General features: G+C 43.3%; 1 protein-coding gene across 2 annotated transcripts; it reads right to left on the bottom strand.

Annotated features, from left to right (window-relative positions):
* Nucleotides 1-1,218: 1,218 nt before the first annotated feature.
* LOC106612292 (E3 ubiquitin-protein ligase synoviolin) lies at nt 1,219-15,371 on the bottom strand. 2 transcript variants are annotated; one of them, XM_014213323.3, is made up of 16 exons: nt 15,183-15,371; nt 14,440-14,585; nt 14,245-14,337; nt 13,778-13,930; nt 13,570-13,618; nt 13,031-13,134; nt 12,733-12,859; nt 11,134-11,233; nt 10,881-10,946; nt 10,608-10,724; nt 10,220-10,380; nt 3,806-3,928; nt 3,415-3,552; nt 3,034-3,217; nt 2,816-2,919; nt 1,219-2,428 (listed from the first exon to the last, which is right to left on the bottom strand). In XM_014213323.3, exons 2-16 carry the CDS (start codon nt 14,569-14,571, stop codon nt 2,247-2,249), a joined length of 1,833 nt encoding a protein of 610 aa, XP_014068798.3. In that variant the 5' UTR covers nt 14,572-14,585; nt 15,183-15,371; the 3' UTR covers nt 1,219-2,246. The 2 variants fall into 2 exon arrangements, with proteins under 2 accessions (XP_014068798.3, XP_014068797.3); XM_014213322.3 differs by lacking the exon at nt 15,183-15,371 and adding an exon at nt 14,877-15,159.
* Between the last annotated feature and the right edge of the window lie 555 nt (nt 15,372-15,926).

Raw genomic sequence — 15,926 nt, 5'->3', positions numbered from 1 at the left:
ACTGTCTCAATGATGCCTTGGAACTTGGACATTGAGACAACACCTCTTGTCTTCGACCAGTAACCCTCCTGACCAGAACCAACACCACAGAACTAACATGACCCTCTATCTGACATGGTGCACAATACAGGGTAGAGGATGCCATTTTGGACACACCCTGATGCTGTCTGTATGCAGTGAAATGTTAAAGTGCTCTCTCTCAGGTTTCTGACCACTCACAGCTGCAGACAGTCAATACCTCATTCCAATAGACAAATAAACAAACCTATCAAAACGTCCTCACTGAAGAGTCACTATGCAACTTTTATGATGAGACAACTCCAAAGTCTCGTTTTATTTTTTATTCCTTTGATTGGTCACAATGTGTTTGTCAACTGACCGGTGTATTCATTAGCTTGATTGTGCCATTTCATGTCAACTCCTTGTCCCGGTCAAATGTTTGGCTTGACAATGAACAACAGAGTTGGCAAGAGGACAAACACTGATACTCAGGCTATATTCATTCCACTACGGAAAGTATTGTTACCTACTTGCTAAAAGACAGTAACGTCGGTATGACCACTTCCATAAGTAATGGAGCCAACAGTAGATTAGTTTGTCATTTTCTGTGATAGTTTACTTCAATGTACTAACTTATTTAATCAGATATCACCTGTTGTTTTAGCATTTATGGACCAAATACCTCTTCCTTCTCACCGGCATCCATTTTATACGGGAATTTTCTAGGGGCTTTATAACTTAAACGGAATATACTGAGATCGGTGTTAATCTTGTAATTACAATGCGTCTCAACACATCAAATGTGAATGGAAATTCTGAAGTGGACCTATTCTTCTAGGTTGGTGTGCCTTTCTGCAGTTTAGGGCTGGATTCAAGCCATACAGTCGCTGAAGATCCGCGTTAAAATGAAGGCAATTTCCATTTGAGCCGACATACGCAGCATCTACCGTGAAAGCAGTCTCTGCGACTGCGGGAACATTGCCTTTTGTCAAATCGCGCTACAAAGCGGTTCGACAGTGCTACGGATTGATTGAATAGAGCCCCTACACTACCACTATAGTAAGTGTGAAATATTAAGAGGGGAAACACAGAGGCGAGTACAGTCCACCAGCTGAGTACAGTTCGTGTTGGTTTGTCTTTCCTAGACAGCAGAGATTAATATTCCTGATAGTGAACCCATCCATGTAGTACATCCCAACAAAGACATGCACGCCGAGCTCAGATAACAGCAACGTTTCATTTCAATGGTTTATTCTGCAGTATGTACAGATCATCCTAGTAAAACTATTTTTACAGTATGTACAGGTTAAATCAACCCACTTTCTTATTAAGTTATAATGCTCACGTCCTGCAGCAAAGTCCTGATATCCCAGAGAAGGTATTAAATCGTCCATCACTAGGGACGCTATGGCTACACCCCATTCCCTAGATAGTGCACTAGTTGACCAGAGACCTATGCACTACATAGGTAATAGGGTACCATTACAGACAAAGCCAGATTGAAATTTAACATTGCTTCCTTTAACTCAATGGGTCAGACCTCCCTGTAACACGGTCTGACAAGCTGGACAATAAGGAGGATCAATTTTACAGTCAAGGGGGGAAAAAAATTAAAAATTCAACCTTTCACAGTTGGAAGGACAAGTACCAGTGACCTGAGATATAAAAACAATGTTCACTTTGTTGTCACTGAACAAGAACTCAGGCCAGGTGTGTATTTGAAGAAGTCCGGTCTCAGGCCAGGTGTGTATTTGAAGAAGTCCGGTCTCAGACCAGGTGTGTATTTGAAGAAGTCCGGTCTCAGGCCAGGTGTGTATTTGAAGAAGTCCGGTCTCAGGCCAGGTGTGTATTTGAAGAAGTCCGGTCTCAGGCCAGGTGTGTATTTGAAGAAGTCCGGTCTCAGGCCAGGTGTGTATTTGAAGAAGTCCAGTCTGTGTGTTTGAATATGACTCCTCAGTATTGGGTAAACGGGGGGGGGGGGGGTACAAAACCTGCATATGGATCATAAGATGTCAGGCAGTAGAAAAAGAAAATATTCTTGCTTTTATGTGTTCCAACAACAACAAAAAGGTTGTGGAACAACAAGTTGTTCCTTCCTCCTATCTCTTGGCTGTCTGAGTTTAAACAACACAAAACAGAGCCAGGAGGGGGGAAAGGAGAGAAATAAAATACAGCTATAATTATGAATTGGTCATCAAATGTATTGATTGATAAGTCAGTTCCCAGAATGCACCAGTAGGCATGTTTTAGTGGTCAGGAGGAGGGGGTGTGGTCTCGAGTTTGTGGAGACGACGGCGCCTCAGCTCTGAAGGGTTGGGCTCTCCGACTTCCTCTCCATCTCCATCCCTCTGGTCTTCACTGTCGCCCAACGTGGTAGAGTCTGGCTGGGAGAAACCTGTGGCCCCATTCACAGCTTCAGGTTCAGCGGCTGGAGAGAAGAGACATAGGAGCAAAACTAAAGTGAGAAAATGTGTCTACAGTGTAAAAAATGCCGCTTCAAAATCCCACGAACGGCTAGGCCGGATTCCTAACTGAATAATTCTTTCACAATATCCGTCAGTCAATAGAAAGACTTACCCGACAGTCATTCTCCTGGGTTTCTGCACTAGTGGAGACTTAGTGCCTTTGGAAAGTATTCAGACCCCTTGACATTTTCCAATTTCTTTTTTATAAATTAGCGAAATTTTCTAAAAGCCCGTTTTCGCTTTGTCATTATGGGGTATTGTGTGTAGAAAAACGTTTTTCTTTTTTTCATCCATTTTAGAAAAAGGCTGTAACATAACAAAATGTGGAAAAAGTCAAGAATGCACTGCACCTGTACTGCTCTGAGAGTCTTTCTCCTGGGTCTCTGCACTAGTGGAGGGAGGAGATGACTCACTGGCCTCGCCAGCAGCACTGCTGGTTTCTGACTGAGGAGGACTGAGGAGCAAAGGAGTAGTATGATAATCACATGCTAAACAATAAGGGAAATGTTGACCCACTAAAAAAAGATGTGGTTTTCCCCATATAAAAATGAAAACAAGGCATCATTACATGAGTGTGGCGACGGTAGTGAGGTATTGGTCGATGTTGAGCATGGCAGCGTCCAGTAGAGTGTGGATGTTGTGGAGACACTGCAGTCTGGCCTCCAGGCCTCTACGGCCCTCCTGCTCCAGCTCCCTCAGCTCAGCCTCTGACATGGTGGACAGGGCCGGGGGAGGAGGGGGCATGGATGACACTGGGACAGAGTACACAGCGTAACAAGGTTATTCAAGATGCCAGCCTTACAGATTTGTGAACAGCCCTCCCCACGGCAACTTGGTAAATAAGAACAAATTTGTTGCTTGAAATGTTGAAAATGGTGGCCCATCTACAGTATATCGTGATGGAGGCTTCATTTTTAAGTGAAGGAATAAAAATGACTCCAGCTCTTACCAAACGGTGGAGGTGGTGGTGGCATAGTCAGCCATGGAGCCGAGGGGAACGGTGGGGGAGGGAAAGAGGGGAAGGGGAACCCAGGCATAGGGCCTCCTGGAGCAGGAGCAGCACCGACTGTACTGGCCCCAGTGGTGCCTGAGTCACACAAAGAGAAATTATGACTTCAATGTTCACAGAATGTTAGGATGGACACTTTAGGGCTGTTCTCCCAGACACAGGGGAAGTCTAATCCTGGACCAAAAAGCATGCTCAATTGAGAATCTCTATTGAACGTGCCGTTTCGTCATCTAGGTCCGGGAAACTACCTCTTCAATTGGTTAATAGCTAGCTATTATACTAGAATGTCAAAATGCCAGTCTAAGTCCCAGAGAGGAGAAACGACACTCACCAGCTCCCTGAGTCTGAGCTGCCTCTGGGGCCCCAGCAGCACCAGCAGGGGGGGCCGCTCCAGGGAAGGGGCCCCAGAAAGGAAACAGCCCTGGGGGGAAGTGGGGCATCATTCCAGGGCCAACTAGAGACAAGAGGGAGACGCATGTCAGTCAGCTGCTTGGGAGTCAACCCAGTTTATATCTAGTAACTTAATGAAACTATTACTAGGTTCCTATAAGATGCCTAGTCATTTCCTGAAACCATTACTAGGTTACTAATCAGATACCTAGTAACTTCCTTAAACCATTACTAGGTTAGTATCAGATACCTAGTAACGTCCTGAAACCATTACTAGGTTACTATCAGATACCGTAAAAACCTTTGTTTCATGCATGTTAACATTAGATGCCTCCTCCCTAAGTTTGTTCTAGTCACTGCCCTAGCACACTCTGCCAACCCGGATGTCCTAGCCGTGTCTGAATCCTGGCTTAGGAAGACCACCAAAAACCCTGAAATGTCCATCCCTAACTATAAAATTTTCCGACAAGATAGAACTGTCAAAGGGGGCGGAGTTGCAATCTACTGCAGGGATAGCCTGCAGAGTTCTGTCTTACTAACCTGGTCTGTACCCAAACAATTCGAGCTTCTACTTTTAAAAATCCACCTCTCTAGAAACAAGTCTCTTACTGTTGCCGCTTGCTATAGACAACCTTCTGCCCCCAGCTGTGCCCTGGACACCATATGTGAATTGATTGCCCCCCATCTATTGGGGAAACTACAACTCATCCAGAACGCCGCAGCCCGTCTGGTGTTCAACCTTCCCAAGTTCTCTCACGTCACCCCGCTCCTCCGCTCTCTCCACTGGCTTCCAGTTGAAGCTCGCATCCGCTACAAGACCATGGTGATTGCCTCCATACCTTCAGGCTCTGATCAGGCCCTACACCCAAACAAGGGCACTGCGTTCATCCACCTCTGGCCTGCTGGCCCCCCTACCTCTGAGGAAGCACAGTTCCCGCTCAGCCCAGTCAAAACTGTTCGCTGCTCTGGCACCCCAATGGTGGAACAAGCTCCCTCACGACGCCAGGACAGCGGAGTCAATCACCACCTTCCGGAGACACCTGAAACCCCACCTCTTTAAGGAATACCTAGGATAGGATAAAGTAATCCTTCTAACCCCCCCTCCCCCTTAAAAGATTTAGATGCACTATTGTAAAGTGGTTGTTCCACTGGATATCATAAGGTGAATGCACCAATTTGTAAGTCGCTCTGGATAAGAGCGTCTGCTAAATGACTTAAATGTAAATGTAATGTAATCTATCTTCAGAGCTCGTGTTGCTAGGTGACCTAAACTGGGACATGCTTAACACCTCGGCCATCCTACAATCTAAGCTTGATGCCCTCAATCTCAAAGAAATGATCAATGAACCTACCAGGTACAACCCCAAATCCGTAAACACAGGCACCCTCATAGATGTCATCCTAACTAACTTGCCCTCCAAATACACCTCTGCTGTTTTCAATCAAGATCACTGCCTTATTGCCTGCATCTGTAATGGGTCTGCGACCAAATGACCACCCCTCATCACTGTCAAACGCTCCCTAAAACACTTCAGCGAGCAAGCCTTTCTAATCGACCTGGCCCGGGTATCCTGGAATGATATTGACCTCATCCCGTCAATAGAGGATACCTGGTCATTCTTTAAAAGTACTTTCCTCACCATCTTAAATAAGCATGCCCCATACATAAAATGTAGAACCAGGAACAGATATAGCCCTTTGTTCACTCCAGACCTGACTGCGCTTGACCAGCACAAAAACATCCTGTGGCATACTGCATTAGTATCGAATAGCCCCCGCAATATGCAACTTTCCAGGGAACTTAGGAACCAATATACACAGGCAGTTAGGAAAGCAAAGGCTAGCTTTTTCAAACAGAAATTTGCGTCCTGTAGCACTAATTCCCAAAAGTTCTGGGACACTGTAAAGTCCATGGAGAATATGAGCACCTCCTCCCAGCTGCACACTGCACTGAGGCTAGGAAACACTCACCACCGATAAACCCGCGATAATTGAGAACTTCAATAAGCATTTTTCTACAGATGGCCATGCTTTCCACCTGGCTACCCCTACCCCGGTCAACAGCCCTGCACCCCTCACTGCAACTTGCCCAAGCCTCCCCACTTCTCCTTCACCCAAATCCAGATAGCTGATGTTCTGAAAGAGCTGCAAAATCTGGACCTCTACAAATTAGCAGGGCTAGACACTCTGGACCCTCTCTTCCTAAAATTATCCACCGAAATTGTTGCAACCCTTATTACTAGCTTGTTCAAGAGATCCCCAAAGATTGGAAAGCTGCCGCAGTCATCCCCTTTTTCAAAGGGGGAGACACTCTAGACCAAAACTGCTACAGACCTATATCTATCCTACCCTAATGTCTATCCTCCCTTAAGGTCTTCGAAAGCTAAGTTAAAACAAACAGATCACCGACCATTTCAAATCCCACCATACCTTCTCCGCTATGCAATCTGGTTTCCGAGCCGGTCACGGGTGCACCTCAGCCATGCTCAATGTCCTAAACGACATCATAACCGCCATCGATAAAAGACAATACTGTGCAGCTGTATTCATCGACCTGGCCAAGGCTTTCGACTCTGTCAATCACCACATTCTTATCGGCAGACTGTACAGCCTTGATTTCTCAAATGACTGCCTCGCCTGGTTCACAAACTACTTCTCAGACAGAATTCAGTGTGTCAAATCGGAGGGTCTGTTGTCCGGACCTCTGGCAGTCTATGGGAGTGCCATAGGGTTCAACCCTCAGGCCGACTCTTTTCTCTGTATGCATCAATGATATCGGTCCTGCTGCTGGTGATTCTCTGATCCACCTCTACGCAGACGACACCATTCTGTATACTTCTGGCCCTTCTTTAGACACTGTGTTAACTAACCTCCAGACGAGCTTCAATGCCATACAACTCCTTCCATGGTCTCCAACTGCTCTTAAATGCAAGCAAAACTAAATGCATGCTCTTCAACCGATCGCTGCCCACACCTACCCACCCGTCCAGCATCACTACTCTGGACGGTTCTGACTTAGAATATGTGGACAACTACAAATACCTAGGTGTCTGGTTAGACTGTAAACTCTCATTCCAGACTCACATTTAGCATCTCCAATCCAAAATTAAATCTAGAATCGGCTTCCTATTTTGCAACAAAGCATCCTTCACTCACGCTGCTAAACATACCCTTGTAAAACTGACTATCTAACCGATCCTTGACTTTGGCGATGTCATTTATAAAATAGCCTCTAACACTCTACTCAGCAAATTGGATGCAGTCTATCACAATTTGTCACCAAAGCCCCATATACTACCCACCACTGCGACCTGTATGCTCTCGTTGGCTGGCCCTCGCTTCATATCCGTTGCCAAACCCACTGGCTCCACGTCATCTATAGTTGTTGCTAGGTAAAGCCCTGCCTTCTCAGCTCACTGGTCACCATGCAGCACCCACCCGCAGCACACGCTCCAGCAGGTATATCTCACTGGTCACCTCCAAAGCCAATTCCTCCTTCGGCCGCCTTTCCTTCCAGTTCTCTGCTGCCAATGACTGGAACGAACTGCAAAAATCACTGAAGCTGCAGACTCATATCTCCCTCACTAGCTTTAAGCACCAGCTGTCAGAGCAGCTCACAGATCACTGCACCTGTACATAGCCCATCTGTAAATAGCGCATTCAACTACCTCATCACCATTATTTTGCTCCTTTGCACCCCAGTACCGCTACTTGCACATTCATCTTCTGCACATCTATCACTCCAGTGTTTAATTTGCCATACTGTAATAATTTCGCCACTATGGCCTATTTATTGCATCACCCCCCTTATCCTACCTCATTTGCACACACTGTATATAGACTTTATTGTATTATTGACTGTATGTTTGTTTATTCCATGTGTAACTCTGTGTTGTTGTATGTGTCACACTGCTTTGCTTTATCTTGGCCAGGTCGCCGTTGTAAATGAGAACTTGTTCTCAACTGGCCTACCTGGTTAAATAAAGGTGAAATAAATAAAATAATACACAGTAACTTTTTGAAACCATTACTAGGTTACTATCAGATACACTACATGGCCAAAGGTATGTGAACATCCCTTCAAATTTGTGGATTCGGCTATTTCAGCCTCACCTGTTGCTGACAGGTGTATAAAGTCGAGCACACAGGCATGCAATCTCCATAGACAAATATTGGCAGTAGAATGGCCTTACTGAAGAGCTCAGCGACCTTCAATGTGGCACAGTCAACTGTAAGTGCTGTTATTGTGAAGTGGAAACGTCTAGGAGCAACAATGGCTCAGCTGCAAAGTGGTAGGCCACACAAGCTCACAGAACAGGACCGCAGAGTGCTTAAGCACGTAACAATCATCTGTTCTCGGTTGCAACACTCACTACAGAGTTCCAAACTGTCTCTGGAAGCAACGTCAGCACAAGAACTGTTCGTCTGGAGCTTCATGAAATGGGTTTCCATGGCCGAGCAGCCACACAAAAGCCTAAGATCACCATGCGCAATGCCAAGAGTTGGCTGGAGTGGTGTAAAGCTCGCTGCCATTGGACTCTGGAGCAGTGGAAATGCGTTCTCTGGAGTGATTAATCACACTTCACCATCTAGCAGTCCGACATCAAATATGGGTTTGGCGGATGCCAGGAGAACGCTACCTGCCCCAATGCATAGTGCCAACTGTAAAGTTTAGTGGAGAAGGAATAATGGTCTGGGGCTGTATTTTTATGGTTCAGGCTAGGCCCCTGAGTTCCAGTGAAGGGAAATCTTAACGCTACAGCATACAATGACATTCTAGACGATTCTGTGCTTCCAACTTTGTGGCAACAGGCCCTTTCCTGTTTCAGCATGAAAATGCCTCTGTGCACAAACAAGCGAGGCCCATACAAAAATGGTTTGTTGAGATCGATGTGGAAGAACTTGACAGGCCTGCACAGAGCCCTGACCTCAACCCCATCGAAAACCTTTGGGATGAATTGGAACACCGACTGCGATCCAAACCTAAGCACCCAACATCAGTGCCCGACCTCACTAATGCTCGTGGCTGAGTGGAAGCAAGTCCCTGCAGCAATGTTCCAACATCTAGTGGAAAACCTTCCCAGAAGAGTGGAGGCTGTTATAGCAGCAAAAGGGGGACCAACTCCATATTAATGCCCATGATATTGGAATGAGATGTTCAACAAGCAGGTGTCCACATACATACACTACATGTCCAAAAGTATGTATGTATGTATGTATATATACATACATACATACATACATACAATCATTACTAGGTTCCTATCAGATATCTAGTAATATCATAAAATCATTACTAGGTTCATATGAGATATCTAGTAACTTCCTGAAACAAGGGAACTTGTTAGGTATATATTAAAATATACTAATTGGCTGAAAGGAGCTGGCATAAAAATATACTGGTTTCATTTGAGGACAAAAATGTTGACAGCTGCGCCATACAGGTTGCAAAATAAATGGCAGAGATTTCGTTGTACCAATTCCATGGCACATGGATAAGAACTGGTGCAAAAAAAATTACACTTGATTCAACAATGAGTTTTTCCCAGTTAAACTATTATATAACATTCTTGCCACCAGCAGAATGATATTTGGGGCATACAATCTCAGCACTGTAGGTTTTGCTGCGAAGAGACAGAATCAATAGATCATTTATTCTGGTATTGCCCCTATGTAGCTTGTTTCTGGACACAGGTTAAGGAATGGTTAAAAACAATTCAAAAAATAAAATTGACAACATGCACTTCAAATTAACCTTGTAAATAGCAGGGTCAGGCGATCTGGAAAGCCATAGTCAGTCAATAAATAATATAATAACACAGCTCACAATCTGTGGATACTATACGATTAGAACGGTACATTTTTTTACGTAAAACATCACAGCACAATGGAAAAATATATGGCCCATGGAAACCAAACGAGGTGGTCTGTGGTGATAGGTGAGATGGGCTGAGAGAGGCTGTGGGGTGGGATTAAAGAGCTGATGTTTGGTAATGTATTATTGTTATGTGACTGCTTTATATATATATATATATATATATATATATATATATATATATATATATTATTTATTTATTTATTTATTTATTTATTATTTATATATATATATATATATATATATATATATATATATATATATATATATAAATAAATAAATAAAAAATATAAAATAAATAAATATAAATAAATAAATAAATATATATATATATATATATAGCAAAAAAGCTGACTTTTTTTTTTTTTAAAGATATTTGTCCTCCAAAGAGGGGTTAATAATTTAAAAAAATGTTGTTTTTTTTAAATCAATGAAACTACATTTGACAATGGGCGTGTTGTTCTGTGTGGTGCTACCCACCGTTCCCAGGTGGACCAGGGACAGGGGCGTTGGCAGGTGCTGCTGGGGCAGGAGGCTGGGCAGGGGCTGGGGCGGGAGGCTGGTTGGGGTTCGAGGCCCGGAGGACATCCATACGACATGTAGGACACGTCTGCTGTCTCTGGAACCAGGAACGAAGGCAACTGAGATACAAAATGAAGGAAAAGGTTAGTTAGCTACACAGAGAGGTGGTGACAAACAGTAGAAAACCAACAGGACCAGCCAATACAATAATGGGACAAAAATGGTGATGAAATGTATTCATATGGCTAGTCAAATATATATTTAAAAAAAAACATGAATCTTATTTTCTACTTTCTGATACCGTTCTGTCTAAAACAGAAATAGTCTAGATGTATCCATAAAATACCTTGCGTGGAAGATATGGTTGCAAGGAAGTTTCTTGGCTCCAGTCACCATTTCTTCACGACAGATGATACACACGTTGTCTGAAGCCAGCAGATCTTCAGGGGTGGCATCTGGGTAACTGAAGAGATACACAGAGTTAATAGACCATGGACTAGTCCACCGATGTTTATTAAAAAAAAAAAAAATCCTTAATGATGAATATGGTAAGAGGAATTATTTTTTTTCATTGTGGAATCACAAAATAAATAAAAAAACAGATGCATAGCACACTCACAGTGTATTCATGTTGCGGATGGCTCGCCGCGACATTATTGCATCCGTAACAGCTTTCTTGAACTGCCTAAAGAATAGAATCCAGAAATTCAAGCGTTCTAATGGTTACATCTGCCTCTAATAACAGCAAAACAATAGAGAAGACAATCTGTTGGCCGTGTAACATATGGAGTCTTCAGAGAGCCCTGGCTTCTAGGTCTAAGAATTTAGAATGGTATCTTTATTCTAGGGTTTAGAGTAGCGGTGTTGCTCACCTCATCGCCAGGTACATGGGCCGGATGGCGAATAGGGGGAAGGTGTGCACCTTTATCATGATGGTCATGAACGCCATGTACAGGAGGACCTTGATGAAACCTGGGGGGGAGATTTAATGTCTTAAACATCCCACTTCAGTGTATGTGTGTGATATACCACCGGGGTCTGTATCGCCCCTCCACACACACACACGTTCAAAAGTTTGGGGTCACTTGGCAAAAACATTTCTCAGGCTATTCCATGCAAGAAATTGCCAAGAAACTGAAGATCTGGTACAACGCTGTGTCCTACTCCCTTCACAGAACAGCGCAAACTGGCTCTAACCAAAAGAGAGAGAGAGAGTGGGAGGCCCTGGTGCACAACTGAGCAAGAGGACAAGTACATTAGGGTGTCTAGTTAGAGAAACAGACGCCTCACAAGTCCTCAACTGGCAGCTTTATTAAATAGTACCCACAAAACACCAGTCTCAATGTCAACAGTGAAGAGGCGACTCAAAGCCATCTCTCAGAGTGTGTTCTTTTTCTTTTTATTGGCCAGTTTGACATATGGCTTTTTCTTTGCAACTCTGCCTAGAATACCAGCATCCCAGAGTCGCCTCTTTACTGTTGACGTTGAGACTGGTGTTTTGCGGGTACTATTTAATGAAGCTGCCAGTTGAGGACTTGTGAGGCGTCTGTTTCTCAAACTAGACACTAATGTACTTGTCCTCTTGCTCAGTTGTGCACCGGGGCCTCCCACTCCTCTTTCTATTCTGGTTAGAAACAGTTTGCGCTGTTCTGTTAAGGGAGTAGTACACAGCGTTGTACAAGATCTTCAGTTTCTTGGCAAGTTCTCGCATGGAATAGCCTTCATTTCTCAGAACAAGAATAGACTAACGAATTTCACAAGAAAGTTATTTGTTTCTTGGCCACTTTGAGCCTGTAATTGAACCCACAAATGCTGATTCACCAGATACTCAACTAGTCTAAAGAAGGCCAGTTTTATTGCTACTTTAATTAGAACAACAGTTTTCAGTTGTGCCAACATAATTGCAAAAGCGTTTTTTTCTAATTATCAATTATCCTTTTAAAATTATACACTTGGATTAGCTAACACAACGTGCCAGTGGAACACAGGAGTGATGGTTGCTGATAAGGGGCCTCTGTACGCCTATGTAGATATTCCATAAACCAGCCGTTTCCAGCTACAATAGTCATTTACAACATTAACAATGTCTACACTGTATTTATGATCAATTTAATGTTATTTTAATGGACAAAAAAGTGCTTTTCTTTAAAAAATAAGGACATTTCTAAGTGACCATGTTCAATGAACATGCTTTTCATTCCCAGAAATGTGGCTTAATGTGGATCCAAGAAACTGGACCTTTAAAGTTGTACAGCAAGTGTAGAGTATATCTAGTGATACCGGTATCATACCAGTGTATAGTATATCTAGTGATACCGGTATCATACCAGTGTATAGTATATCTACTGATACAGGTATCATACCAGTGTAGAGTATATCTAGTGATACCGGTATCATGCCAGTGTAGAGTATATTTAGTGATACTGGTATCATACCAGTGTAGAGTATATTTAGTGATAAAGGTATCATACCAGTGAAGAGCTCTGTGTAGAGCATGTAGACTGCTTTGTTATCCCAGGGGTTGTCACTCTGGAGGTCGACAGTGTGGAGGGTGTACTTGATGAAGGTGGTGAGCACCATTGTCATCAGGATGGCATACTAAAACAACACAAGTTATTATTTTGGTATTTGAGAAGTGCGCTGAATTATTACCAACTGCTTAGATTCATCAAGTCAACAAATATTACTTAAAAAAATGTGGCAAGCATATACCAATAAAGCATCACATATGACTGAAATTCAAAAATAACAACGTATAGTTTTACAAACCTCAAATCCAAAGACCAGTTGGACAGAGGCGCCTCGTGTGATGATACTGTGACAGGCATGGTTGACAAACAGGAAGTCCAGGACTCCCAGCAACACCATCAGAGCTAGGTGAGAGATGCAATGATTTAGATAAGAAGACAGTCAGTGGGTTTCTGTCCATTCCTACCAGTCATTTTGACTAAACACACTAGTATAGGCCTTGAGGTTCTTGCCAAGATATGCCAGTTGTGTTATCAAGCTACAAGGTCGATGTTTCAGTTTAAATGGTGTGCATCCAGGACCAGGTGCAGCAGTCTGAAATATTTGCATATTAATTTAAGAAACACACTTGGTCCTAAAAACACCAGTTTCACATATCTGTGAATAAATCAGTAACACTCCAATAAGTAGTAACAATTACAGTACTGATATACACTGTAGGGTCTTTTAAAAGATAGCATAACCCATACTGTACTGTAAACCACTCTAGGGCCATGACAAGATATTGTAAATCACTGAGTGGTTCTTAAACACCTTGAAGAGATATAACCCATACTCACAGAACACCCTGAAGTGGAAGACCCAGGAAATATTAGGACTTCTCTCCATCTGAGTGAGAAAGTGGGGAAAACACCATCAGAACAGACAAGACATGAGCTTTCCTTTCACATCCATTGCCACTTTATGGATGGTAAACATGTTTAGGGTCAATGTCTTAACTATGTGAAATATCTATACAAATGTGTTTAACATGTAACAGCCTCTCACAAAGTCCACCCTGTCCTCAGCCAGCCAGTGGAAGCACTTGATGAAGAGCAGCAGGGTGAAGAGGCCTACGAAGCGGGGAGAGAAGTCATCTCTAAACACGGTAAAGGCCAGACACGTCTCTGTGACAGCATACCAGGATCGCTCTATCAGATGCTGAAGGGAGAGGAAGGTGAATATTAGTGATAACCTTACTATCATACTGACCCAACCTGTACTGGCTTTGACATTTTATTTTCAGATTTTCCTTTCTGGCATGAGTCTAGTAAATATGGTGAATGTGTAACCAAGACAGCACAGCTTGACTCAGTTGTGTGTAGAGGGTATGATGGTTGCAACACAGGCGTAAGCATTAACAGCATTACATTACATAGAAGTCCAGTGGTAGTTACTGAACAATACAGATATAGTACCCTAGCAAACCAAACAGGAGTAAACAAATACAGAAACAACATATCATTGGTTCATACCTCCATCTCTGCAGCTCTCAGCTGTCCGAAGAAGACTTTACGCATGAACTTTCCCAACAGGAACACCAACACAAACGCCTGGATGTACAACACCTGACAGAAAGAGGAGAGGGAGGGAAAGCCACGTTACAGACCATACATCTGATAAACATGTCAAACAAACAGGGGAAATGTAGAGAACTAGTGTGTACTCACTGCCATACTGGGGCTACTCTTGGTGAGGTAGACCACAGTGGGGTAGAACTGGTGTTTGAGCAAGTAGGCATGGGCAATCACTGCGCCAGTCAGAGCCAGACTGGTGGCAGTCACCAGGGCTGCACGCACCATTGTGCAGGCAATATCTACAGCGGTGTGATAGGAAGACAGGGCAACACCGTCAGGCAATCAGAACGTTGAGCAGGTTAGGACCTTGTCATTTCATAATCCTAGTAATCGTTAGTTAGCTAACGTTAGCTAGTTAAGAATGCAAGATTATAGTTGAAGGGTTGTGTAAACTAATCTGGCCTGGAAGGGACTGTTCTTTATTTGCATACCCAGCTAGTTTAGCTAACTACCTAGCTGTACTACTGTCACTGTAGTGCGAAACTAATTTGGACAACTAGCTAGCTACCTAGCTAACGTTAGCTACTCACGGATTCGATGACGTTTTCGCCACGGAATGCACTTGATGAGCTTATTCCAAAACGCCTTGATTGGGGCGTTCACTAGAATGACAAAATATGTCGGCTTCCTCAACTATATCACGACCAATTACGTCCCCATTCGTCAAGCATTTCGCTGTCTAAGTTGAACATTTATACCCCAGTCCTAAAGACGCCTTAGTCTCTCGGATACGTGTTTATCTTTGGCTTGCTCCTCCAAGTAGCCACCTCACTTCCGGGGAATTCCAAACTCGGTAACTAACCAGCGATTAAAGGGTTAGGGTGGAAACCGTTTACCTTAGAGCTGTGGCGCAACGAAGAAAATCAGTTGAATAGCAAGTTAACTGGCGTAGTATTCCAATATAAACTGACTCAACCTGCAGAATTTATGTCAGTGTTGTAGCTAATAGCTAGCTAACTAACGGTCCTCAATGGGAGCGCATGGGTTTTCACACCGGCGTACCCCGGTGGCGTTTTGCCATTTGATTTGCACCCTGGTGACTGTTAATAGACCATCTTTTAGTAGACATGCGGTAAAAAAAATACAAAAAATTAAACACGGACCAATAGATGAACAAGCAAATATTTTACCTATAGGGATCTGGCAAGTTGACTTCCTACCACCAATCAAATGATGGGTTTTATTAACCGTAATGACTGTAGTGTCGCAACCCTTACATTTCAGCATCATAAAAGTACACACCAATGCATGTTTTTTTCCCCATAGAAGTTGTCCTAACAGGCAAGCAGGGACAAAACCAGTCAAAAATAACACCTAAATAAAATGTAATTGTTGCCCATTACAAGTTTACTTTGTGCTAATGAAGTTGATCATATCAGAATGCCAGAAACTGTACCCTACACACCAAAACATACGTAGCCTCCACAGGATTCCCCCCCCCCCCCCCAAAATAAAGAGGGCACAAAATGGTTAATTAATGGAGTCACTTGAACATATATGAACAGAGATTCGACAAGCATCGTTGACATTGAGAACTTTCATCAATAAAGTCACCTGATGAGAAGTGTGATGTTCCTAGC

This window comes from Salmo salar, chromosome 09, assembly GCF_965601325.2.
Source record: "Salmo salar chromosome 09, fSalSal1, whole genome shotgun sequence".
In the NCBI taxonomy this organism is placed as follows: domain Eukaryota; kingdom Metazoa; phylum Chordata; class Actinopteri; order Salmoniformes; family Salmonidae; genus Salmo; species Salmo salar.
Note: the sequence above shows the minus strand (reverse complement) of the source record. Positions and strands in the feature narration are given on the sequence as shown.

Coding starts and splice junctions, on each gene's coding strand:
- LOC106612292 (XM_014213323.3), bottom strand. CDS start 14,571: ATGGTGCGTGCAGCCCTGGTGACTGCCACCAGTCTGGCTCTGACTGGC. Junction 13,931..14,244: donor TGAGAGCTGCAGAGATGGAG/GTATGAACCAAT, acceptor CTCTCCCTTCAG/CATCTGATAGAGCGATCCTG. Junction 13,619..13,777: donor CTGAGGACAGGGTGGACTTT/GTGAGAGGCTGT, acceptor TTTCTCACTCAG/ATGGAGAGAAGTCCTAATAT.